Source organism: Ciona robusta, chromosome 9 (genome assembly GCF_009617815.1).
Source record: "Ciona robusta chromosome 9, ASM961781v2".
Taxonomy (NCBI): Eukaryota; Metazoa; Chordata; class Ascidiacea; order Phlebobranchia; family Cionidae; genus Ciona; species Ciona robusta.
Window position 1 is genome coordinate 8,286,555 of NC_143243.1, and position 22,660 is coordinate 8,309,214.

General features: G+C 37.8%; 7 protein-coding genes across 10 annotated transcripts in view; 4 read left to right on the top strand and 3 right to left on the bottom strand.

The window, feature by feature from the left end:
* LOC149731951 (low-density lipoprotein receptor-related protein 2-like) overlaps positions 1-834 on the top strand; it is a 44,270-nt gene extending 43,436 nt beyond the window's left edge. The window contains exon 100 of the mRNA XM_089885248.1: positions 199-834. Coding sequence (XP_089741374.1) covers positions 199-333 — 135 coding nt within the window. The 3' untranslated portion in view covers positions 334-834. The remainder of the gene's footprint in view (positions 1-198) is intronic.
* A 375-nt stretch (positions 835-1,209) lies between these two features.
* On the bottom strand, positions 1,210-5,905 carry LOC149731952 (beta-1,4-galactosyltransferase 2-like). The gene is made up of 7 exons (XM_089885236.1): positions 5,154-5,905; positions 4,651-4,810; positions 4,042-4,262; positions 3,266-3,405; positions 3,023-3,111; positions 1,551-2,851; positions 1,210-1,328 (listed from the first exon to the last, which is right to left on the bottom strand). The coding sequence occupies exons 1-6, from the start codon at positions 5,347-5,349 to the stop codon at positions 2,617-2,619; spliced, it is 1,041 nt and encodes a 346-aa protein (XP_089741362.1). The 5' UTR covers positions 5,350-5,905; the 3' UTR covers positions 1,210-1,328; positions 1,551-2,616.
* Positions 5,906-7,039: 1,134 nt separating this feature from the next.
* LOC149731953 (small nuclear ribonucleoprotein E-like) lies at positions 7,040-7,593 on the top strand. The gene has a single exon (XM_089885247.1). The coding sequence runs from the start codon at positions 7,040-7,042 to the stop codon at positions 7,328-7,330; it is 291 nt and encodes a 96-aa protein (XP_089741373.1). The 3' UTR covers positions 7,331-7,593.
* On the top strand, positions 7,593-12,823 carry LOC149731954 (uncharacterized). Of its 2 annotated transcripts, XM_089885228.1 has the most exons (7): positions 7,593-7,774; positions 8,057-8,217; positions 10,553-10,741; positions 10,993-11,119; positions 11,182-11,321; positions 11,539-11,633; positions 11,704-12,823. In XM_089885228.1, the coding sequence occupies exons 1-7, from the start codon at positions 7,593-7,595 to the stop codon at positions 12,346-12,348; spliced, it is 1,539 nt and encodes a 512-aa protein (XP_089741354.1). In that variant the 3' UTR covers positions 12,349-12,823. The 2 variants fall into 2 exon arrangements, with proteins under 2 accessions (XP_089741354.1, XP_089741355.1); XM_089885229.1 differs by lacking the exon at positions 10,553-10,741.
* A 161-nt stretch (positions 12,824-12,984) lies between these two features.
* Positions 12,985-14,043, top strand: LOC149731955 (uncharacterized). The gene has a single exon (XM_089885241.1). The coding sequence runs from the start codon at positions 13,121-13,123 to the stop codon at positions 13,913-13,915; it is 795 nt and encodes a 264-aa protein (XP_089741367.1). The 5' UTR covers positions 12,985-13,120; the 3' UTR covers positions 13,916-14,043.
* LOC149731956 (transmembrane protein 45B-like) lies at positions 14,036-17,422 on the bottom strand. Of its 2 annotated transcripts, XM_089885237.1 has the most exons (8): positions 17,221-17,422; positions 16,917-17,040; positions 16,623-16,799; positions 16,270-16,401; positions 15,984-16,157; positions 14,522-14,643; positions 14,182-14,323; positions 14,036-14,151 (listed from the first exon to the last, which is right to left on the bottom strand). In XM_089885237.1, the coding sequence occupies exons 1-7, from the start codon at positions 17,379-17,381 to the stop codon at positions 14,281-14,283; spliced, it is 933 nt and encodes a 310-aa protein (XP_089741363.1). In that variant the 5' UTR covers positions 17,382-17,422; the 3' UTR covers positions 14,036-14,151; positions 14,182-14,280. The 2 variants fall into 2 exon arrangements, with proteins under 2 accessions (XP_089741363.1, XP_089741365.1); XM_089885239.1 differs by lacking the exon at positions 14,036-14,151 and having other exon boundaries at positions 14,503-14,643.
* Positions 17,423-19,280: 1,858 nt separating this feature from the next.
* On the bottom strand, positions 19,281-22,660 carry LOC149731957 (neural proliferation differentiation and control protein 1-like). Of its 2 annotated transcripts, XM_089885242.1 has the most exons (8): positions 22,469-22,659; positions 22,241-22,357; positions 22,044-22,110; positions 21,085-21,201; positions 20,572-20,665; positions 20,304-20,383; positions 19,977-20,088; positions 19,281-19,715 (listed from the first exon to the last, which is right to left on the bottom strand). In XM_089885242.1, exons 1-8 carry the CDS (start codon positions 22,548-22,550, stop codon positions 19,614-19,616), a joined length of 771 nt encoding a protein of 256 aa, XP_089741368.1. In that variant the 5' UTR covers positions 22,551-22,659; the 3' UTR covers positions 19,281-19,613. The 2 variants fall into 2 exon arrangements, with proteins under 2 accessions (XP_089741368.1, XP_089741369.1); XM_089885243.1 differs by lacking the exon at positions 21,085-21,201 and having other exon boundaries at positions 22,469-22,660.

Sequence of the window (22,660 nt, forward strand, 5' to 3'; positions counted from 1 at the left end):
TCTGGTTTCTAATAACATTTCATTTATCTCTTCGAATGCGATAGCGAAAATCAAATTAATTAAAACAGAGAAGAAAATTAGCGGCAAAATGACAATCATTAAAAACGCGCTATGGGTAAAAACTACTTGAGTAAAAGTGTCAAATTATTTGTGGTTGCTGTCGAACCCTCTGTAATTTATCCCAAACCTCAATCGCAGGATTACTCTGGTACGACCTCTAGTGATGATACAGGCCTTGCGAGTATGAGGGCAGGCTATAACAATCCAACTTACAAGGGCGGCTCGTCAGATAAAGTGGACTTGGTACCAAACATGGGGGATACAATGACTTAAACAACTTTATTTTACTTTTTCTTTTTGCCTTAATTGTTTATAATTTGTGCTGTTTCTGCGTTGTCAGTTTTACCTAAACCAAGAGTTACAGCAAGTTTGAAATGAAATAAAATCATGCATCTAACAGTGTGGCGATTCAAAGCAAATTATGTTCACGTGGTGGTTGCAACGTGTAACCCCCCACAATTCGTTGTTTCCAATCCCAGAATATTCTGCTGCTGATCGTTCTTTAATTGATTCCCATCACCTGTAATGTGTATGGTTTTATAGCATGGCATACCAAGGCACTTGCGATGTGTAGTTGCAACAAGTAATTGGAGAAGTTAGGAATTAAACGTATCAACTTGTTTACCATCATACTTATATATTCAGTTTGTTTTATCGATTTAAACAACTTGGGCAAAGGTTGCTTGACAATGTTATGACCAAGTATTAAAATGCCGTTGAGTTGTACAGAGAATGTAGTTGTGTGTTTGTAGCTTTTTGGGGGAACAAAATATTTCTGTGGTTACAGGAAACAATCAAGTGCATACGCATTACGCCAGCTGGCCAGCTGTTAAAGTTTCACAACGCAAATTTCAATCTTTATGCATTAGGTTAAATTTAAATAATTATATATATTAAGTATCTGTGCTCGGAGCACACTCAACCGCTACAGCTGCATTATATATTGCGTTCTCTTCGGACTCGTTCTGACTTTTTTAACAACTAACGACTAATAACTCGAATAGTTTGACATTCCCAATAACCACCTCTGCATCAATGAATGTATTCACCCACAGGTTAATTATAATGCTTATTTTATACGAAATAACTCAACAGATGAGTAACGCGCGTTGTTTCTGTTTTAAAGCATTAGTAAAATAAATAATCCAGTTCTGCGAGTTCCTTTTATTTATTTAAAGCACGAATATTTGTTCATGAAGAATCTCATTTCTCGTGTAGACTTTCAACCATCATCATGAAGTCTTTGGCTGAAGCGATTTCATCGTCCACTAAAAATTATCAACAATTTAAAAACAAGGAGATAATTTAACGAATGTAACTTATTTATCCTCGCATGTTGGGACAACGACAGTTGTTATAACACAGGTGTTCATACACCCTATGTCGATTACAAGTTGCCACGTATGTAACTTAGCTAACGATATCCTTGCTGTACTGTTGTTACTACTAAAATACTTATGATAAAAAAATGTATAAAAAAAAAAACCAACCGAGCAAATTGGCCAGTTTTTGATTCCAATTCAATCCGCTCCAAACAGCGTCAGATGTTTCGGCGAGCACGAGGAGTCCGACGACAAACAAGACGAGAATTATTGACTTTTTCATCTTTCAAGCGAACGTTGATAAACAGCTTTGTAATTTTATCTCCTTCCCAAGAACAATGATCTTCTACGCATCAGGCGTCGCTATATAAAATCCAATCTGCAAGAAAGTTTAGAAAAAAGGCAGCGAAGCCTTTTTCCATTTTCTGAAGAACCGATTCCAGTTGAATTTCTTAAAACTTAGAGCTTTGCCATGCAGTTGGGCGTTAATGATCCCTGTTTAGAATGCAGCATATAGTTGTACATGAATGTAACTTACTTTATCCTCGCGTGGCCGGAAAATACATAGACTGCATATAAATATATTTGGTATCTCCATGTTACACCTCACATGGCATAATCACCATACAAACAAAAAGTTGATACTGTTTTGTGTCAGAAAGATATAGAGGTGTCAGAAAAAAAGCGTTAGCTGTCAAAAAGGCGGGTGCTGCCTTTACTGTTTCGATTCGCCGGTTCTGTCAATAGTTCTTGGATCAAAGCTGAGATTAAGAATGTAAAGAGATTGCCAGTAAGCGGATAGAGATGACAGAGCTCAATGCTGATGTTTCCACTGCCCCGGTGCATTATCCAAGAACCACAGGCGGATTAAAAGGAAATGTCGATTGGGATTGTTGGAGGTTTTACAATTAAGAGATAGAAAGCGAATGGAAATGACAAGGAAGTTTTCGAGAAGTCAACGCTGTTTCATTGATGTCGCCAAGCCAACTCAGCATACGGTAACAAGAACTCTCTTGTGGATGGTTGTAGCTTGCTTTGTTATAGCGTTAATTATACGATCTTTTTATAGGAGACAACACAACATAGCAGCACCACGTTTAACTACGCATAATTTCCATCATATATTTAATATTAAGAATTCAGCAAACACACAACGAAAGGAAATGTATTGGTGTTATACACCTATAAAAAAACATCAATTTCAGAAGTATAAAAGTTATAATAACGTATTATATCATCCTTGATTTATTACATCAGGTTGTTCATCTCCCAACCAATCGTCGACGTCGATATGTTTGGTTTGAATATAAAGTCTTGTGTGTGTTGGGTGTTTAACTACAGATATAACTTCTGTTTCTAACGAGTTTAAGCCATCGTTTGGCTGCCGTTGTTTCCACTTTAAATAAAGGCGACGTCCATAATCGTTGTTGGGGTTATCTGCATCTCGTTTGTGATGAACCATAGCGTATCTACAAACGTTTGGATTGCTACAATAACCTGATTACAATTCTAATTGTTTAAAACGAAAACAGCTTCGTCGTTACAACCGCTCTCATAATGCTCACACGATTGTTTAGATATTCATCGCAAATTGGCGGTTGATTTATAATCGCCACAATAAAGTTACACCTTTGATTTACCTGTTGTATTCATCAACAGGCCGATATATCTTGTATCCTCCAAGTTCCGTCAACCTCGCGTTCATATCGTCGTCTTCCCCTCCCCACCCCTAAATATGGCCATGATGGTGTGCCCCATATTTGGTTAATTTATTAAACAGTTACGGAGTTTTCTTGCTTAAATTTTTATTTTACAAACTTTCATACCTCTAGAGATTAAGGTTTATAAATAACATCACTTAATTATAACATTATTAATCTTACGCTGTAGATGTTGGAGAAGCCGTTGACTTTGGCAAACTGTGTCGGCAACATCCCCAATACTCCGCCCACAGTTACCCCGCAACAAAATCTATAGTTAAACTTTTCCATTCGGTGAGATAAGTGAACAACCTCCTTCTTACCTGGGACCATGGGTTGTAAAATTATCAGCGTTGCAGGAAATAGAGATGACAGAGCACAATCACCCACAAAGTTACATACGTGGTAACTTGAGGTGTATGACACTAAACGTGCATGAGGTGTATGAAACTAAACATCCGTGTTATAACAACTGTCGTTGTCCTGCCATGTGAAGATAAATAAGTTACATACGTGGTAACTCGTAAGCGGGCATGAGGTGTATGAAACAGAACACCCGTGTTATAACAACTGTCGTTGTCCCGCCATGTGAAGATAAATAAGTTACATACGTGGTAACTCGTAAGCGGGCACGAGGTGTATGAAACAGAACACCCGTGTTATAACGACTGTCGTTGCCCCGCCATGTGAAGATAAATAAGTTACATACGTGGTAACTCGTAAGCGGGCACGAGGTGTATGAAACAGAACACCCGTGTTATAACGACTGTCGTTGCCCCTCCATGTGAAGATAAATAAGTTACATACGTGGTAACTCGTAAGCGGGCACGAGGTTTATGAAACAGAACACCCGTGTTATAACGACTGTCGTTGCCCCGCCATGCGAGGATAAATAAGTTACATACGTTCAGTATATGTTATGTTGGTTACTTCTAACCGCCCCCATCTATAACTGTTACCTCTGCATTCATAAAGTGTCCTATCATCCTCACTAATGCTATCTACATCATGGAAGAACACGCAATCGACATCCAACTTCAACTCCTTCATCACATAGTTAAACGCTGTGTTCATGAGTTGACCCTTGTTAAAAATATCCAGCCCTTCTTGTTCGGCTACTATGATCACGTGACGTGTTTGTTGACGGAATAAAATACCGAGGAGGTAATGCAGTTGAAATCTGTGGGATAAGATGGTACGGTGGGGTAAGATGGTTATTGTGGGGTAGGATGGTATGGTGGGGGTAAGATGGTACGGTAGGGTAAGATGGTACGGTGGGGTAAGATGGTATGGTAGGGTAGGATGGTACGGTGGGGTAAAATGGTACGGTAGGGTAAGATGGTACGGTGGGGTAAGATGGTTATTGTGGGGCAAGATGGTACGGTGAGGGTAAAATGGTACGGTAGGTAGGATGGTATGGTGGGGGTAAGATGGCTGCTGTGAGCTGCTACGCATATTATTAAATGTAATCCAACAAATAAAGGATGAAACGACCTGAGTATGACGTCGATACATCGGTACGCTCTTGTATTAAACTTACATTTTTTCTACATTTATGTGGACCCCACCTTAAATGAACATCACGATCACGATAAGGGATAATAATCGCCACTGTTGCCTTGGGAGTGCATGTGCTTGGGCCAGAATAGAAACCGCCTGCTTGTAAGTGAAGGTTTTCCTGATTGATCTCCTCGAACGTTGGCGGCCAGTTCGTTCGACCACCTCCGTCTGTAAACGTTAGAGTGCTTGAATGAATATTATCGGTTGTTGTATTTAACATAGCCCAGTAAAATGCGACGACCTTACCAAACAGATATCGTAACAATCCCAATTACTTTCCAAACAAAAGGTGCGACAGACGTCACTTTATATCAAACAAGGCGTATTGTTAAATGTTGCCGGATTAAAACCACATGCCTCTTATTCAAACAACAATGTATTTCCAACATGGTGGCGCGTCTCAAGTAACAACGGATTATAAAATTTGATTTTGCTTCGGTGGATTTATAAATAGTTGGGGGGATATCCATCAATCACATGTACGATACACGAGTAGTGATATATATGTTACCTTCAAAGTTAACGTTGGTACTTCCCGTTAGCAATGGTGATGGAGTCGAACAAAAGTTGGTTGGTTCGTTTCCTGTAGTTGTTGGCTTGTTAGAAGATAAGAAAACAAACGTATATAAAGTTCCAAACAACAACAACATAGCTAATATTTTGTTGATTCGCTTCCCGGAATTCATTGATGTTTGACGCCACATCATAACTAACAAACAATTCCCGGCTGTCCATAAATACCCTATTCCTACCTACACTAACCGATAGTGTAAACGAAGCAACGTTTAGGCTTGCCCGGGTGTAACGGTAGGATCAAATCACAGTCACGCAACAACAATCGGTTTGAAACACAATAGATTCGGCCGATATCCTTCTTCCTCAAACCACAGATTTATAATATTGAAACTTTAGGTTTAAGGCAAGTAGTTGTGCGGCAATACATGAACCAACACATGCGAGCTAGAATATACTTAATAAATATTTCTTCCGTCCCAACTTTAAATATGAGCTTTCTTTCTTTTGCATATTCACTAAAACTTTGCAAACAACTTTTAAAATGGTTCTGTGGGTGCGAAAAGCCAAACCCACACAAACTATATACGTGTTGCCATCCGTGACGACTTAGATACGACCGAACTTACTCGTGGATTCAATGTTTGCTGTTGGTTACTTTGCAACTTATAACCCAACATGTAACTCGCAATACTTACACGTTATCTCTCTCATAACTGTGTCAATACTTCGTATAACACTAAAATATATCCTTTTCATAACTGACTGTAAATAGCGACGCTAACATGGGTGTTGCGTTGTTACATTTGCAGGAATAACTTAGCCGTACTTGGAAAGGAAGTTTCGTATTGCGTGTAACTAACTATATGGAACAAATCGTGCGATGCTGATTTGTGACTATTCCACTACAGCGTGTAAACAGCTTTTAAACTTGTGCACCGTCAGTGTTGCGCGTGGTTCATAAAAGATTGATTTATCAACTCTGGTCCCCTAACAACATATGTTGTATAATGTTTCTATGGTAGCAACCACGCGAGCGACTTTTCGAAACCGTTTGTGTGTCGTCACAATGCTTTAAACTACAAATATTAAAGTTTAGATTCGATAAGGGTTGCCAGGGCAAGTCGTAAATAAACAGTTGTGTAAAATGTATTCATGCAGTTACGGACGTGTAGATATTTAGTGACAAAAACACAGAGGGGAGGCAGGGATAGTTAGACACACAATCCTGTGAAACAAATCTAACCTATACCCTTTTTGCATGGTAAAAAGTTAATGCGAATAACGATCCGCATTAACTCGTCATATGATAACTCGCCAACCGCGTTATTTTGCATGGTCATTGGTTTATGCTAGTATCAACATTGAGTTAGCTTACTTAAGCGTAATATTAGTAAATCTAGTTTATAAAATAAGTTTTAATACTTTATGGTGCTATTACCAACGAAAACCTATAAAATTAATACCCGAAAAAGATTAGGCTCTTAAAAGTGAAACTGTACTTCCACAATACTTTTCTTTACTCGCATAATGCGAGTAACAACCAACCTTCTACAGCAGATGACAAACTTATGACGTTATGCGTGTTAACTTTTGTTTTTGCGAGTAAATATGCAAGTACTTACGCGCATAAAAGTGACCATGCAAAAAGGGTACTATTGGTTCTTGGTTGTAATGTTTACTGATTAATGCAGTGTAAAAATTCCCGGGTTCACTTGCCCACCCTGCCACCCCTGGTTCGACGCCTAAGTTTAGTGACAGTTGGTTTGTAACATGAATATCCTGTTCCTATTTATACATTAATGTTGCGTTTCGTATAATTGTTTATTTTGTTTTTAGGTTTATTCAATATTTCCTCTTGGAATTGCATTCAAGTAACTCAAGATGGCCTACAAAGGACAAAAAGTACAGAAAGTTATGGTTCAACCAATAAACCTGATATTTCGATATCTTCAAAACAGATCACGGGTTTCAATATGGGTGTACGAACAAGTAAACATGAGGATTGAGGGGCATATTGTTGGATTCGACGAATACATGAACCTTGTGTTGGATGATGCAGAGGAAGTCAACATTAAAAAGAATGTTCGTAAAACATTGGGTCGAGTGATGTTGAAAGGAGATAATATTACCGTCATTCAGCAAGTACAAGAACTTGGGCAAGGAGATTCGTGAAGAGATAAATAAACGCTGCTTTAAAGAAACTTACAATTCGAATGTTTCGTTTAATACTGGCGCTCATTTATAGTGATGTCATAACATATAATGTTTGCTGCCAATAACAATGTGTTCTATAAGCTGCCCATATTGTTTTGTTGTTTTGGAACAAATTATTCCAATCCTTACTCAGTTAAAACATGCGTATAAAAATTTGGTTGCCCACCATGTTTGTTGTAACTTCTAAATTCCATAAAAATTAAAATATTTTGTAAATTAGATGGAATTGCATCCGATACTAGAGCATGGTGAGACACCTAGTGGCAGGTTATGGTACGTTGTGTCGTCTCCCAATCCCCCATGTGCGAGGGTTGGGCAAGCAGCTGTGTTTTGTAAACATACAATGGAATGCCTTATAATAGGAGGGGCCGATCCATCAACTACACATAAAGACGTTTACAAGTAAGTTTTACAACTTGTGGTAAAATGTTGATGATTGTCAATTTTGTCATTTATTCACTGGATTTTAAAAGTTATTTGTTTCTGTTCCTCAATATTTTATTTATTTCAGCTGGTGGTCATACTGTTTTATTAGTTTTAAGCAAAACTCTTAACTGTGTTTTGAATCCGTACTGTTTTTAACTTTTTAGTTGTTTACTTTCTAGCAAACCTTTTGCTCCATTGGTGCAGGTTTTACCTTCCAGTTAAAAGATATAAATATAATAAATTATATTTTATTTGTAGATTACAAATGTCGGATTTCTCGTGGCACAGCCATGGACCACTAGAGGCACTAGAGAGATATGAACATAGTTGTTTTCAACCAACTTGTTCAAATGATGTTTATATCTTTGGTGGGGCAAGTAAACAATCCAACACAAACACTGTGTTAAAATTAACTTCAGGTTATTATTTTAAACAACTTTTTTTACAACTGTGCAGGCATGTACCTTGTTACCTGATTTAATCATCTGAGATAAATTATTAGCGTATGTTATAAATGGGATTGCCTGGTCGTATCACTGGTGTAAGTCTGCAAGGCTGCATTTTATAAAATAGTAGAGTAAAGTGTGGTAATAAAAAACAATGGGGTACTTGCATAGGCGTAAAGTTTTACTAAACGTTAGGGTTGCAAAAACCAGAAAAAAAGGAAGTCTTCGCGCCGATAGGCACGAAAAAAAAAAACGGTTTGCAACCCTTTGTTTTCGGTTTGCAACCCTTTAAATATGTGCTTTGTAAAAGCTCATGCAAACGTAAACGTATTCAGAATTACGTAGGGATGAGACAAATTAAAATTACGCGCGTTCGGCGAGTCCGTGTAATGAGAAACGGTCGAATCCGATTGCCTGGCGAGTGACGTCACAGTAGCTATGTCGCATGCGCCTTTCGTCAAGCCCGCACGAGTGTGTGGTTATCTTACAAACGAAGACCCGTCCGTCGGAAATAGTAGGTTTCCAGAACGAAATATGGCGGAAATAAACTGCCTAAAACGTTTCCAACACTGCTTTATATTTATATGCAATGTTTTCCTCAGGCAAGCAGCATATTTATTACGAAATAGTAGGGATTCACACGTGGATTCATTGCATCATAATAGCGGTTGTTTGAACCTGGCAATTGATTACGACATAATAGCGATTCACACGTTGATTACTGACGTCACAATAGCGATTCACACGTGAATTATTTAGCAAACAGGAGTTTAAATACCAGTTGAATGCATTTGTGTCGTGAATGACGCATCGGTATTGACATATTTTAACGAACGTAAACGAAGTTTGTTCGCAGTAACAATGGCGTCTTCGTTTGGTCGAACGTAATTCCCTACGCATTATTAGTATGGAGAAAATCAAAGGGTTGCCAGGCAACCCTGCAACCCCGTAACTTTACGCCAGTGGGTACTTGGGGTAAGAAAGGACAACCCCCCTAGCGCGCTCAAAAATCACTTTTATCTCAAACAGCTTTTGTGGGTAAAAAATACATTTATTTGGCTTATTTTTTATCCTAACTGTTCTTCTAGGTGGTAATTATTTTTTTGGTAAAACACAAATTACTAAATCAAACAAAAAATTGACCAAAAAAACTTTTTATGGGGTTTGGTAAGCTTTTTTTTGTGATAAATTTATTATAAATGCAGGGATTTGCTACATATTTAAGTACCTAGCTGCTGGTATATTTTAATTTTAAGTTTTACGATTATTGTATACTTTTTTCTCTTGTTTCTTTTACCCCAAAATCGCCTTATGGGAAGGGGTGAAAAAAACAACTGTGTTTTTTTTTCTGTTTTTATTTTTTCTTCCCAGCCAATATTAACTTTGTGGTAAAATTAATTTTAAAGTTATGTATCGTATGTAAACTATTTTAATTTAATTAATGATTTAATTGATTTGAAAGGTATCCAAGTATTAAAAAGAGATATTTTACAGCTTTGCCTACATTTTCTGATATTGTAATTTATGTTTTGGGTTAAGACTGTTTAGTTACAGGTCATTTTTATGATTATTGCTGAATTTAGTTTAGAAAAAGTCAAGATGTCATTTTAGATTTTCAAAAGCCTTTATAATTTAGTTAATTCAAGTATAATGCTCTGGTTACTTCATGTGCACTATGTAGGTTATGAAATTTATGGGCTTTGTTTTTGGTCTAATGAATGTTTTTTGCGGGTAAGCTTATGTTTTAAAGGAAGTAGTGAAGTAAAAATGATAAATTATAAAAGAAAGAAAAGTTTTAAAACAAGGCTGTTAAAAGTATGTAGGTGATATTTTGCTTTTGTAAAAAAAAGTGAAAAAGTTGAGGTTTCTGAGAAAATATAGGCTGCATAAAAGTTGTATGACTAATATTTGTATTATTACCCTGTACTTCCATTATTAATTTATTCATTTTTAGGTTAAGTTAAGTTGCTTTTGAAAACATTGTTTTTTATTGCCCCGCTAATGTTTTTTTACCCCAAATCCTGGGGAATAAAAAAAAGCTCAAAATTTTGAATAAAATTTTAAGTAATCATAGAAATCCTACAATCTTTTTTGGACATCAAGGTATGATGAATACTGTTCCTCCAGACTAAAAATTTTTTTTTTAGTTTATTACTTTGGGAGAAAATCGAAAGTTTATGTTTTCTGTTTTTTATTACCCCACTTGACTATATCTTTTTCTTTATAAATTTTATTTTTTAAGTTGGCTAATATAGTGGCCAGTTGGTAACTTTAACGTTATTTTAGTTCTTGTTGTGTTTGATTCCAGACATGACCTGTGCATTAGTGGGGTGCACGGGTGTTTCCCCCAGCCCGAGAACACTTCACTGTGCGGGGTCAAAGGGGAATTCCCTGTACATATGGGGTGGGGGGTATGAAGGGAGTTCCCCAACCCCAGACACCAAGCTTCATGTGTTTGATGCAAATACGGAAACTTGGAGCCAACCCACAGTTAAGGGTGGGTTGTTAATATGTTGTTTATGGTGATTGGTTCACCAGGAAATCTTGGAGTAAACTTATTCAAACATATATTGGCGTACTTGCGTCACTCTATGCAACAAACCCCTGCTATGCAGTCAATAGTAACATCGTGTAATAATAATAAGGATGATTTTAAGTTTAGTGGGGGTTGGGCAGAAGTGCTGCTGTGTACATTATATTTATCTTTATGAAATTAGATTTATTTGAATAAACTTTTTATTACTGAAGGTAAACTTCCAAGTGCACGACATGGCCACATATTGTGTGTGATTGACAACCATCTATACATACATGGTGGGATGGCCGGCGCAACATTTCATAAAGACCTTCATTCAATCAACCTTACAGATCTAACGTAAGATCTTAATTTTCAAATATTTTGTTTTGTTCGAAATTTGTTATTCTATTTTGACACAGGTGCAGTAGGTTGAAACCTCGTGGGGAAGTCCCTTGTGCGAGAGCTGCACATGCGGCAGCGTCTCACAATAAGTTGTTGTTCATATTTGGTGGGATGTCGCAACATGGCTCGATGGATGATTTATCTTCATTAAACACCGGTATATGGAGGGGGGGGGGGGGTTGCATCACGTATCGTATATATTGGTGGTTGTTCGTGATAAATCCAGTTTTGTATTCATATGGGAAGATTTAGAAGATATGCAGAGTTAGTTTAGAAAACGCTTATTTGGAAAACTAGCTGTTTAGTTAAGCTGTGTTTTTGTATGTTTGATAAATATGATATCTTGTTATATAATACAACACCCAATAACATAGACACCATGATTTGGAGCAAGGTAACATTTGATTCCCCCATGCCGACACCAAGGTTGGATCATTCAATGTTTATTGCTCAGATTGTTTGCAACAAGGTAAGAAAAATATCAGTTGGATAATCCATGTTGTTGTAGCTTGTATACATAATATATGAAATTTCTTCAGGATGTTCCCAATGTTACCCCGTCCACCCCACCTACCACGCCTGTAGCCACTGGTGACCAAAACATCATTCCTGTTGATTTATGGCATGGTGTGGTAACCCGTGGCAACGATGGTGTGGTAACCCGTGGCAACGATGGTGTGGTAACCCGTGGCAACGATGGTGTGGAAACCCGTGGCAACGATGGTGTGGTAACCCGTGGCAACGATGGTGTGGTAACCCGTGGCAACAATGGTGTAGTAACCCGTGGCAACGATGGTGTGGTAACCCGTGGCAACGATGGTGTGGTAACCCGCGGCAACGATGGTGTGGTAACCCGTGGCAACGATGGTGTGGTAACCCGTGGCAACGATGGTGTGGAAACCCGTGGCAACGATGGTGTGGAAACCCGTGGCAACGATGGTGTGGAAACCCGTGGCAACGATGGTGTGGTAACCCGTGGCAACGATGGTGTGGAAACCCGTGGCAACGATGGTGTGGAAACCCGTGGCAACGATGGTGTGGCACAGATTGGCGAACGACTTGCTTGTGAGCTCACCCTAGTGGAGAGCGATACTTTACCAGTGCTTGTTATATTCGGAGGAATGGATACTTCCGGGAATCTTTACAACGATGTTTCACTCACTCGGTTAGATGCTCTAACGTAGCAATGCTTGTGTTTGGTGGGGATTTTTACATCAATATTGTTCCTTTAATATTTTTTTATATTCGTTTAATATAACTCGATAGTTGTCGTTCCTTAAACCTCCTTTCTTCATCATAAAGTTGTATATCTTGTTTGAAATCTTTTTAATGTGAAATATATTTCCTATTTCAACCAACTTCGTTCAACACCATATTGTTTACATTGTGTTTCTTAACAAGCGTCAACATTCATTACATTCGTGCCAACGCTTGTACCAAAGCAGTGTGTTAATTGAAACCGTGTTCTATTTTGTTCACATAACCCCACGGTTTGTCGACTGGTGTATTAAGTTACGTTCATATTATTGTGACAATACTGTATTCTTCTTATACTTTCTTGTAATTATATTTATTTATTTGTAGAAACACTTGCTGTAACTTGTTTTACGAATGTTGCTTTCTATTCTTATATAATAAATTTAGCATTTTGTACAAGAATGTTGGAACCTTATGCGCGAAAGGTCGTTTATGTTTTTTTCATTATGTAAGGCAGTGAGTATAAAGTATTTACAACATTTATAAAATATGATCCTACAGCGACAAACAAAGCTATGGAGTCATTATCCAGCGGAACCTTTGTCGGCGTCGGCTCGTCTTTCCATTCAAGGCTGGGAAAGAAAGGAAAGAATTACTGGAGAGGTTTGGAGTGCTGGCTGTCGTGACACTCACCCGGTTTAAACTGGATTGGATTAGTTGACAGATCATTAACAAGTGTGCTGCTGGGCTGTTGTAATTATGGCGCATAAGAATGCGGGGAAACAAAGCGGAAATATCTTTGACAGGGAAAAATATTCAAGAACCGCCAACAAGTTGGATTGTAACCGAGCATTACGTAATGTAAGAAGTTTGCATGAGAAATTAAACATGTCTGTTCCTCAACTGCCTGCCGTGTTGACGTATTTACGATGGTTGGATAAAATGGAGGCTTGGCATGGTAAGAGGTTTTCATCCACCATACATGATGTATCGGCAAGGATGAGGAACACTGAGGATTTATATTCATGGGGGGGAGACTTCGGTTCCCCCATTGTTCTCCCCAAGATCAAGAAACATCCGAACCCAGAGAAGTTTCAAAGCGCTCAAGTCAAACGTAACTTTGGCGGCAACGAAGCCAAGACGCGTGGTGTTGGTTCGTCTGTTGCGCAAAATACAACAGGTGTTAAAGTTAAAACAACGGAATGGTTCAAACCTAACGTTTGGACCGTTGCGGATCAAGGTAAACTGGAAAAACCAAACCAAAAAAAGTCGACCAAGAATCGTTCAAAATCTGCGTGGAGCAAAAAACCGACAGCATTTTATGTTCACGCCATGAACGGATTTAAATATTGGCCGGTAGAGTTGTACCGACCCGCTGTTCCCGCCACTAAATATTCATTCGGCGATCGTTTTCACCCTGGCAGGGTTGGTGTTATAAACGACCGAATCTACGCAAAACCTCGAGCTAACAAGCATTATTGGACCGAGTTTCAGCTTCATCAGAATCCTATAGGGTCGGGTAACGTTGTCACTGGTGCCGTGTTAAGAAACTGATGCTTTGTGAAGATTGTTGATTCTTCTTTCGTACTATATTTTTCCTAAACTTTTCTTACACTTACAATTATTTTTCTTTTTGTATTTTTGCACATTTTCTTTTTTTATAAAGTTCCAATATTACTACATCTACTAGATTTTATTTTAAAAATTCTTGTAAAATAAAAACGGTTAGTAAACGAATTAAACCGATAAAATTACAGCAAATATACGTCATATGTACGGTAGGATGAATGAAACATATTTACAACAAACATATTTACAACAAACATATTTACAAATATAATGGTCCAGTGGTTTGAACACAGAGCGTTAAAGTATGATTGTCATCGCCCAACAGTTGCATATAGTGTGTAGATATATATTTACGCGCAAGTGTTGAGAAACGGGGTTGTTTCGCTGGTGAACCTGAGATTTGTAAACATTGTAGTTGTGTATTGGGTGGTGTGTATATTTTTAGTAGGCCATGACTGCATATAATAAGGATATTAAATATTGGTTGTATAAAGATGATTGCGTAATTAACAATTTGGGACGTAACCACTTTAATTCTTGATATGTTTATTAATTATTTGAATTAAACTTACAGCGCAAATACTTTACAACCTTAAGTCGTTTTCATCATCGCCGCTAGATGTCGTAGGGAGTAGGTTCTCATTCGAACCCTCAAAGACGCAACAATTCAACTCGGTTTCGTCCATGTTTTGATAAGTTTTTCTATGCCGCACCTGTAACACAAAGGTTCTTAATATAAGTATATTGATCGTCTGCATGGTCGGCACTTTGCGGTGAAAACGTTAAATTTATCTATTTGTCATCCGTTAGATAAAACAAGCCGGGTGACTTTCCCCACACTCCGTATCCTCACAAACAAAAGATAATGTTTGGATTAATATTGGTCAAGCTAATGTTGCCAAACGTGTTTAAATATTTACATTCACCAAGATAATACGGTGGGTCGCTCACCACTCCTATATGGGACGTCGGTTCAAACTAACCCCAACCGCGTCATGGTTAAAATGTTTCGTGAACTTTGGCCCAAACTACTCATCGCGTACAAAGTATATCATACAATATTATGTATGTTTTGCGATAACAACAAATTAATACTAAACTTGTTTCATGTATTTCTTATATAGTAACATATACGTATAAACACAATGAAATTACGCGCAAAAGTTTAAGCTTACGGTCGATTGAATGTGTATAGTTGGCCGGGTAAAATATTGACGTTTTAAAAAGTTTCGTTGTGATAATTAACAATTTATATTGGTGCCTATTTGTAGTGAATATCTACAGCAGATAGATACGTGTTTACTTTGGATATGCAACCTTGGTTGGAACATGTATACGCAGGAAGTGTTTTATGATTTTAAAACTACGGTATTTATATACTTTACCTCGTGTGTATGATTCATGGTTGTACAATGTATATGCACTCCAAGTTATAAATATAGATAACTTGGAACAGAAGCATCGTGACCGGTTTGAAACTTACATTTATTTATAGATTGATAAATATTTACTTGGCTAACAACATTCAATAGTAGCACCGTTAGTCACTAAGTTAGCTTCATATGGAATGGTATTATAGTTTTGGTAGATCAAGCAGTAGTGTTCGGTGAAAAACGTGGTTATATTTGATCTTTGTACTCGATGTTGATTGGTTGGGTAATGGCGGGATATGTGAGAGTGGTCACGTATGCTCTGTGACGTCACATAACATTTGTGTGATGTCACAAAACAATACCAAAGTTACACCATGGGTGAATTTGTTGCATTTACATATCTAGGGATATATAGGTGTTAATTGTATAATCTTCCAAAACAGACGCCTGTAACAAATATTCGAGGTATTTTAAACGGAAGCGCATTAGGTAGAATTTGAAAGGCTGTTGTGGTTTTGTTACTGTCGTATTCATCAAAACTACTGAGGTACAGACTATATTCTTTGGCAGTTTCGGATTTTGAACTAAACTTGTGTATGCATGGGGAATAATGCTATATTAGGGCAACGAATGCGATTTCCTGAGTTACAGGGACACGTACATATAGCATACACTCGTACCTTAATCCATAGATATTGCATTGTAAATATAAGGGCAAGTATAAAACAGTTAAAGAAGATATGCCAGCAGAAGAAAATTGGTAACACCATCTGGTTGTTGCCGTCATCGGGGTCCCAGTGTTTCCCGTTCAATGGAAACAAAATGAAAGCGAGGTTAAAAAGCCAACTACCCATCTGTAATGAAAGATTCGTGGTTGATGTGAAATACATAGATGCAAAACATATTTTGGTTTAAATGTATATGTTGTTAGCATTACAATACTACTGTACATAAACATATACGTACCTGCATCACTAATACTGTATGAGCCCACATCAACCGTTGATCAAACGGCCACCATATCTCAGCAGTTAGAACAACACACATAGATAGGTTGGCATATAATAGGAGGGTGTGGGCGTCCATTTCTAGCTCGTGCTGGGTGTAAACGGTTGCGGGGATAACATCATGTTGTTTATAATGGTTGCATACGCCTTGTTATAGGAGATCACACTAGTTATGTACAAGTAACAATACGGTTGCAAAGCATATGAAACCTTGAGCGCAGTATAAAGTTGTCCCATTATCTTAACAAAGTCATATTGTAGTTCATAAACTTACACCCTACGTTGTACAACGAAGCAAATATTGACAAATACCTTTCCGTGCCGATGAAAGAAAAGTAGCAAAGCTGTGATATAGAAAGCTGCAGCGACTGCCGCCTTCTCTAACGAAATCAGCCGTTTCTTGGCGCATCTTATGCTTAACATATCCACGATTCCACTTGCAGCGAACGACATATACATCGTGAAGTGCTGCCATTCGTTCAAATGCGCCTGTGAAGACATTGGTTGAAATTCTGATTAATTTACATCATGCTAGCAGAAGTAACAGAATGTACAAAAGCGGGAGTTTTTAGGTTTTGCATAAGCTTATCAACTCCCCGATCTTACCCACGTTCCATCCGGGTAAACCATGTACAGCTTATTGGTTCCTGGGGGGTAGAAAAGTTCTGCCATCGCCGCCCCGAATCCGTACAATATCTTCATAAAGGCGTCTAATGGAACCAATCTTAACCTGATGTGATGATGGGAATGATATTAAGGATTATGAATTGTTTAGCAGTCAGTGATGCATTTAAATGTACAGAAACATTATTTAGTCTCTATATTGCTCGTAAATTTCGTAGAAAACGAGCAACATATAACACTTAATCACAGCAACGGTAGCCAGACATGTTGCTTAGAAACATTTTACCTCTGCCACACTTTCCCCAACCATGTGGTCGCCATCTTGTTTGTCGTCTTCTTTCCAATTCTACCTTTCATCAAATATTGCTTCGAATATTGAAAACAAAACACAATTCCGAATGAATAGAACGCCAGCCCTGGCGAAATATGTCCTTCCCATGTTCCCATGGTTATACCTGGGGTTTACTTTATTCACTTATTTTGATCACCTTAAAAATATATAATACGTTATTTTATATATGCAGTAGGATAAAACGCATTTCGCTTGTAAGCAACTTATATTTAAACCTTCTTTAATATCGTAAAGCAAATCGAACACGCGTCTATATTATTACTTCGCTATAAAGGTTCTTGGTTTAATATTAACCCCGTAAGAAATGATCGGGTAACTGATCGACAATGTTGCAACACCACAGCGTAACTTCTAACGCCTTGCTTGGTTGGTTAAAATACCTAGAACGTTCAAGAAATTCAATTTACACATGGCGTTACGTCATTCTACATGCGTAAACGAGTTTCGTAGAATCATGTTTGTAATTCTTGTTCGTTTCTATCAAACTTTAATCGCTAATGAAACATTGCCGATATTTCCCACTAAACGAAATATCAGCAGGCACTTTATAATAAAAAACCAAACGCGACAACAACCCACACAAACATTATGGCTGGCAATTCACCGCACCTATTAACCGTATCTGGAATCCCGTGAATAGTTGCCATTTGTTCTTTTCCTTGGTTGCCGCACAAACCTGATATTCCCCTTCCAACCGCTTGTATGAAACACAAACATGACTTGGTTACTTTCCATTCTCCATTATTGTGAATACGAAATGGAAGTTGAGATTGTTTGTTTTCATTTTACTTTAATATAAATACAACATTTTCAAACCAAAACTCAATTCATTAAACGGCGGTTCACATGTGATCGCCTAACATAATTGCGAACATACATCTAAACTAAACTTTATGTTTCTGACATGTGAACTATACCTACCACAACATCAACCATGGCTGTTAATAAATATTTTGACACGGTTGCCACCGGATCCTTCCACTCGCCAAATGAACCAAACCCATGTTTAGCGTCTTGGTTTGTATATTAACCAACCAACGCTTAACGACGCCATCGCCTCACTGTCTTAGCTCATCTTTATATTACAAGCAAACATGTCGACTATATTTACATTCCCTCCAACACGTCCATGTTTCAACAAGCTGTGAAATAAACAAATAAAAAAGTAATATTATGCCTGTTATTTCCTGCATATTTTCCGACGTTTACTCTTATGCCACACTTATAGGGTATCATAGTTTTGTTGTTGTAGTTTTTTTGATTTCCGAGGTTGCGTGCTCTTGGACTGAACCCTATAGTTTTCGGACTCGTTCTGGATGCCTTATCAAAAGATTAGCACTGAAAAGTGGTCACCAAAAATATCTATTAGACAGTTGAGGTTTCGTGGGTTACTACGAGTTAAAACAATTAAACATTCGAATGTATAGCGTGCCAAAAGAAGTTTCATGCATGATCACTATTGCGTTACCGCTGGAAATCCCGCAACTTACACTTAAACAACAGTAAAGCACAATAACAAATAAATCGCCAGCAAAATAACTTTGAAATGACGTCACTTATTTGACGGACAGAATCGGGTGGTTCCCCAGCTAGCCAACGTCGGTTTGTTTCAAAAAACTTTCTAACGGTTCGACGAATTGGGCGATGACTGGGCATTATGGTCACGTGGGTGCCATTCATGATACGTCATGCTCGCTGACGAGGTAATTACAGTGACAGCGTTGGGTAGAGTGACACCTTACACATCAATTGAACTGTGGTCACAAACCCAACTATAAGTTGAAACACTTCCACATCGCTTAAAACCATTTTACCGGTGAACTGGGTTCGCGAGAAATCGTCGTGGGTTGTATTTTAACGCGTCATTCAATTCAATCTTTTCAAACTAAACCTATAAGTTTAAGTTAAATTTAGATAAACTAATCAACGAAACTATGCTCGGAGCAAAGTTAATCGCTACAGCAAAACATGCTCTCCATTAAACTATCTTATGCTTCGGTTGTTTCTTCGAAGTTTTATATTCAAGTAAAACACAAACGCACCACAAATGTTAAATTGCACATTCAATAAAAAAAATTGGAACAAATGAAATAAAACAAAAGGAAGAAGTTAGTTTGTCATTTCATGGTGTATAAAGTGTTGGCGTATCTCGTATACAGGGCGTCGGTGGGTTGGTTTATAACTCCATGTACAAACATAAATATCACGATATGATAAATATCACGATATGATAAATATCACGATATGATAAATATCACGATATGATAAATATCACGATATGATAAATATCACGATATGATAAATATCACGATATGATAAAATAGTTTTCACGGTCGAACTTGCTCTGGTATAACCATCCCATTTGTTGAAAGCTTATGCGAGGTGTCTTCAAACAATGGATTGTGGATCTCCATTGGTCCTTCCACTACCTGTGTATATGCATGGTATGGTAGGGGGAGATTGGACACATTTTCATTCTATTCTCTTGTCTCATTTGGTAGTATTCAAAGAATTATATAACAGTTTTCTCACGACTCCCATATCCCGTTGTTAATGGTTTAAAACACGATCAGGGTATTTAGATAGTATGCGCTAAAATTGTCCCGTCTTCCCCCACCCCATTTATACTTATTTTCTATACTAGGTGATTGAGTATGGCATCGTATAATGAATCCAACATATTAACCCACCGATGCGAACCCGCTACATTCATACACCGTGTATTCCCCATCACTCGTTTCTTCGTCGTTCATCTCCGCAGCGCCACCATGCGGCTCATGATCGTGTGTATGGTTGTGTATGCTGAGTAGATATTACATGTCGAGTATTGGTATAACGTGTTATAATTTATGTTTATTGTTAATTTTTATATAACACACTTCATATGACGTGCTACCATTGTGAGCGTATGTGTCCTTGGACAAGACCTTAAACGGTAATTGTTCCAACCCAGTGGTCGCTAATGGGTTGTTTAAATTATCAGCCATACATAAAATCACCCACGAAGTTACGCAAACCTGTTCGTTGCTTTAATCTTCTTTTTTGTTTGATTATAATGAAACACTTCGGCACTTTTATTTAAATTTCCGTCGCATTTCTGTCCAGAAAAATTATTTGAATTAAAAGCCAACATTTAAATCGAATACTCAATAGCTCACAGCGTTATACATATACGGTAGCATAAAGTTGAATATTGGCACCCATTATCGTCATGTTTATTGTTGGAGGATTAAACAACTAATTGTGCACGCAGCCATACATGAGCTATCTATCCCATCAACTCACCGGTTCAAACGTTTGATCATGCAAAGGGTTGGGCCCTGTGACGCCATAAGCCGGGTAGTCCGTCTTCTTCGCCAACCCGCTAACTTTAATTGCTCTTTACATAAAGTGATATTTGATAAATTGCCACAAGAAGCATCAAGTTTAAAACATTTTTATAAAAACAAATATTGTTCAAATCACAACAGTTTCCCAAGTTTCTGAGTAAATTATTTATTAAAACAAATAAAGTTAAAATTTTAAGGCGTCTAATCTGCTGTACAAACATGCGTTTACCTTGTGGGTTTGTGCCTAACACAGGACAATAGAAATTAAAACAACAATAAACACAACGTATAAAAACAATAAATCATAATAACACCCAACGCTGTTTTTGACGTTTATATCAGCTGTGGGGCATCTTATAGTTAACTTTATCTTTGCATTATATACCGTGTTCTGTTGCATGTCGTTTGTTAGTCGCATAGGTTATATAATATTTATGTGCATTCTATGTTCGTAACCCCTACAGCTCACCCCGCCTTTGATTGGTGGAAACCTCCGTTCATTGAAGCGTATCCATTGTTGATCAAAACAGAAGAATCGCTGGATCGATACAAAACCCTCTGTGACGTAACAAGCACATTGTTGTGCCTAAGATGACCGAGCGTTAAAAACGATTTTGAAGACTTTGTTTTTCGCGTGTTTAATGTTTGTCGTTATGATTGACACGGTTTTAGGAGGTGTGCGAAAATAAAAACCTTTCTCATTGAAAAAAACATTACCTTAGTTTAGTTGTTTCTTAATGGCGGGAAATGTAAATGTCTAAACACGACATTGTAGTGGCTTATACATCATGTATTGCACCAGCAGACCCATGTTAAACGCAACCACCATGTACGTCACAGTGGGTCGATAAAAGCCACGTCACGCTAATTCGCGACTTCTATTTATACAATATTATAGATTGATGACGTATTCCGTGTTAACACTCAATCACGTGACGTAATGAGCCAATATGAACGCTCACAAGTAAATTATAAATTTAAAAAGTCGCCAATAAGCACCAACATTGTTAAATAGAACCTCCGAGTTTGTGGCGAACTAACCTTGTTAAATATTTAAATCATGGAGTGCTCGCCAAATAAACACGTTCCTACTTACTTGAGTTGCCAATAATCAATAAACGACGTTGATTCAATTTGCTTGGAAACAAATTATTCGAGTAAACTATTGACCCCGGCATTTACATTTTGTAGAAGCACCAACAATGGTTGGTTCGGCCAACCAGTAAGTGGTTTAACCACTTGTAGGTTGGTTTATCACCATATACAACATAATACCCACAGTATAATTTCCCCGCGTGTTCAAATCGGTTCTGATTATAACCCCCAGTAGTTAATAATGTTAAAATCACATCCATGCAAAAACATGCGTGGTGTTTCGTCATCACACATAGACAAAGCATATTCAGGCACGTTATCAACCTTATTTACCTGAACCAACACACCGCTGCTGCTATGAATCCGACTAACCCAATCACACAAGACGCGACAATGACAGCTGTGAAACATATACTTTGTAAAGTGTTATTCGTTATAAGGTGATAACATTCAAGCATATAATAAGCACTCCTGTATGTACTATATAAACACAACTGTAAATAAACGAGTAGTAAAATAAAAGAACTTACAAATATACACAGTGTTGGTGAACGATGGTTTGTCTGAAATACCAACATCGGCGTTTTCCTCGAGTGGTTTGGGAGTTTGTGGGGGTTGTGGGGGTTGTTGATTCTCACTTGTATTGCCTGTATGTTGGTTTGTTTAAAGTTGACGTCTCAAGGTCTAATGGCTTTAAGTTTATGGTCTCACCAAGAGAATACCCTACCATATATAAACCACCAAAGTTAGAAGCTCACCTTTCGAACCCGATACAATATCCAGGGTTATAAAACTCAAAACATAGAAGTCAAGCAAAACCCTCTTCGTAGAAAACACCATTATTCTGCTGGACGTTGAATTATAACCACAGTAACCTTATACCAGTAATCTGTGTCTTCGGAAAACAAATAAGAAGTTTAATAACATGCATAACAAAACGTACTGTTGCG

What these genes read in the sequence shown, in the direction of transcription:
- LOC149731953 (XM_089885247.1), top strand. Translation starts at nt 7,040, where the DNA reads ATGGCCTACAAAGGACAAAAAGTACAGAAAGTTATGGTTCAACCAATA.
- LOC149731954 (XM_089885228.1), top strand. Translation starts at nt 7,593, where the DNA reads ATGGAATTGCATCCGATACTAGAGCATGGTGAGACACCTAGTGGCAGG. An exon ending in ATCAACCTTACAGATCTAAC is followed by an intron (nt 11,120 to 11,181) that starts GTAAGATCTTAA and finishes ATTTTGACACAG; the next exon opens with GTGCAGTAGGTTGAAACCTC. An exon ending in CTCAGATTGTTTGCAACAAG is followed by an intron (nt 11,634 to 11,703) that starts GTAAGAAAAATA and finishes AAATTTCTTCAG; the next exon opens with GATGTTCCCAATGTTACCCC.
- LOC149731952 (XM_089885236.1), bottom strand. Translation starts at nt 5,349, where the DNA reads ATGATGTGGCGTCAAACATCAATGAATTCCGGGAAGCGAATCAACAAA. An exon ending in GACACTTTATGAATGCAGAG is followed by an intron (nt 3,406 to 4,041) that starts GTAACAGTTATA and finishes CCATGGTCCCAG; the next exon opens with GTAAGAAGGAGGTTGTTCAC. An exon ending in CCTGTTGATGAATACAACAG is followed by an intron (nt 2,852 to 3,022) that starts GTAAATCAAAGG and finishes AAACGTTTGTAG; the next exon opens with ATACGCTATGGTTCATCACA.
- LOC149731956 (XM_089885237.1), bottom strand. Translation starts at nt 17,381, where the DNA reads ATGGGAACATGGGAAGGACATATTTCGCCAGGGCTGGCGTTCTATTCA. An exon ending in TTGGGGAAAGTGTGGCAGAG is followed by an intron (nt 17,041 to 17,220) that starts GTAAAATGTTTC and finishes TCATCACATCAG; the next exon opens with GTTAAGATTGGTTCCATTAG. An exon ending in TCTTTCATCGGCACGGAAAG is followed by an intron (nt 16,402 to 16,622) that starts GTATTTGTCAAT and finishes GTTTACACCCAG; the next exon opens with CACGAGCTAGAAATGGACGC.
- LOC149731957 (XM_089885242.1), bottom strand. Translation starts at nt 22,550, where the DNA reads ATGGTGTTTTCTACGAAGAGGGTTTTGCTTGACTTCTATGTTTTGAGT. An exon ending in CACCAACACTGTGTATATTT is followed by an intron (nt 22,111 to 22,240) that starts GTAAGTTCTTTT and finishes TATGTTTCACAG; the next exon opens with CTGTCATTGTCGCGTCTTGT. An exon ending in TTCCACCAATCAAAGGCGGG is followed by an intron (nt 20,666 to 21,084) that starts GTGAGCTGTAGG and finishes CTTTATGTAAAG; the next exon opens with AGCAATTAAAGTTAGCGGGT.
- LOC149731955 (XM_089885241.1), top strand. Translation starts at nt 13,121, where the DNA reads ATGGCGCATAAGAATGCGGGGAAACAAAGCGGAAATATCTTTGACAGG.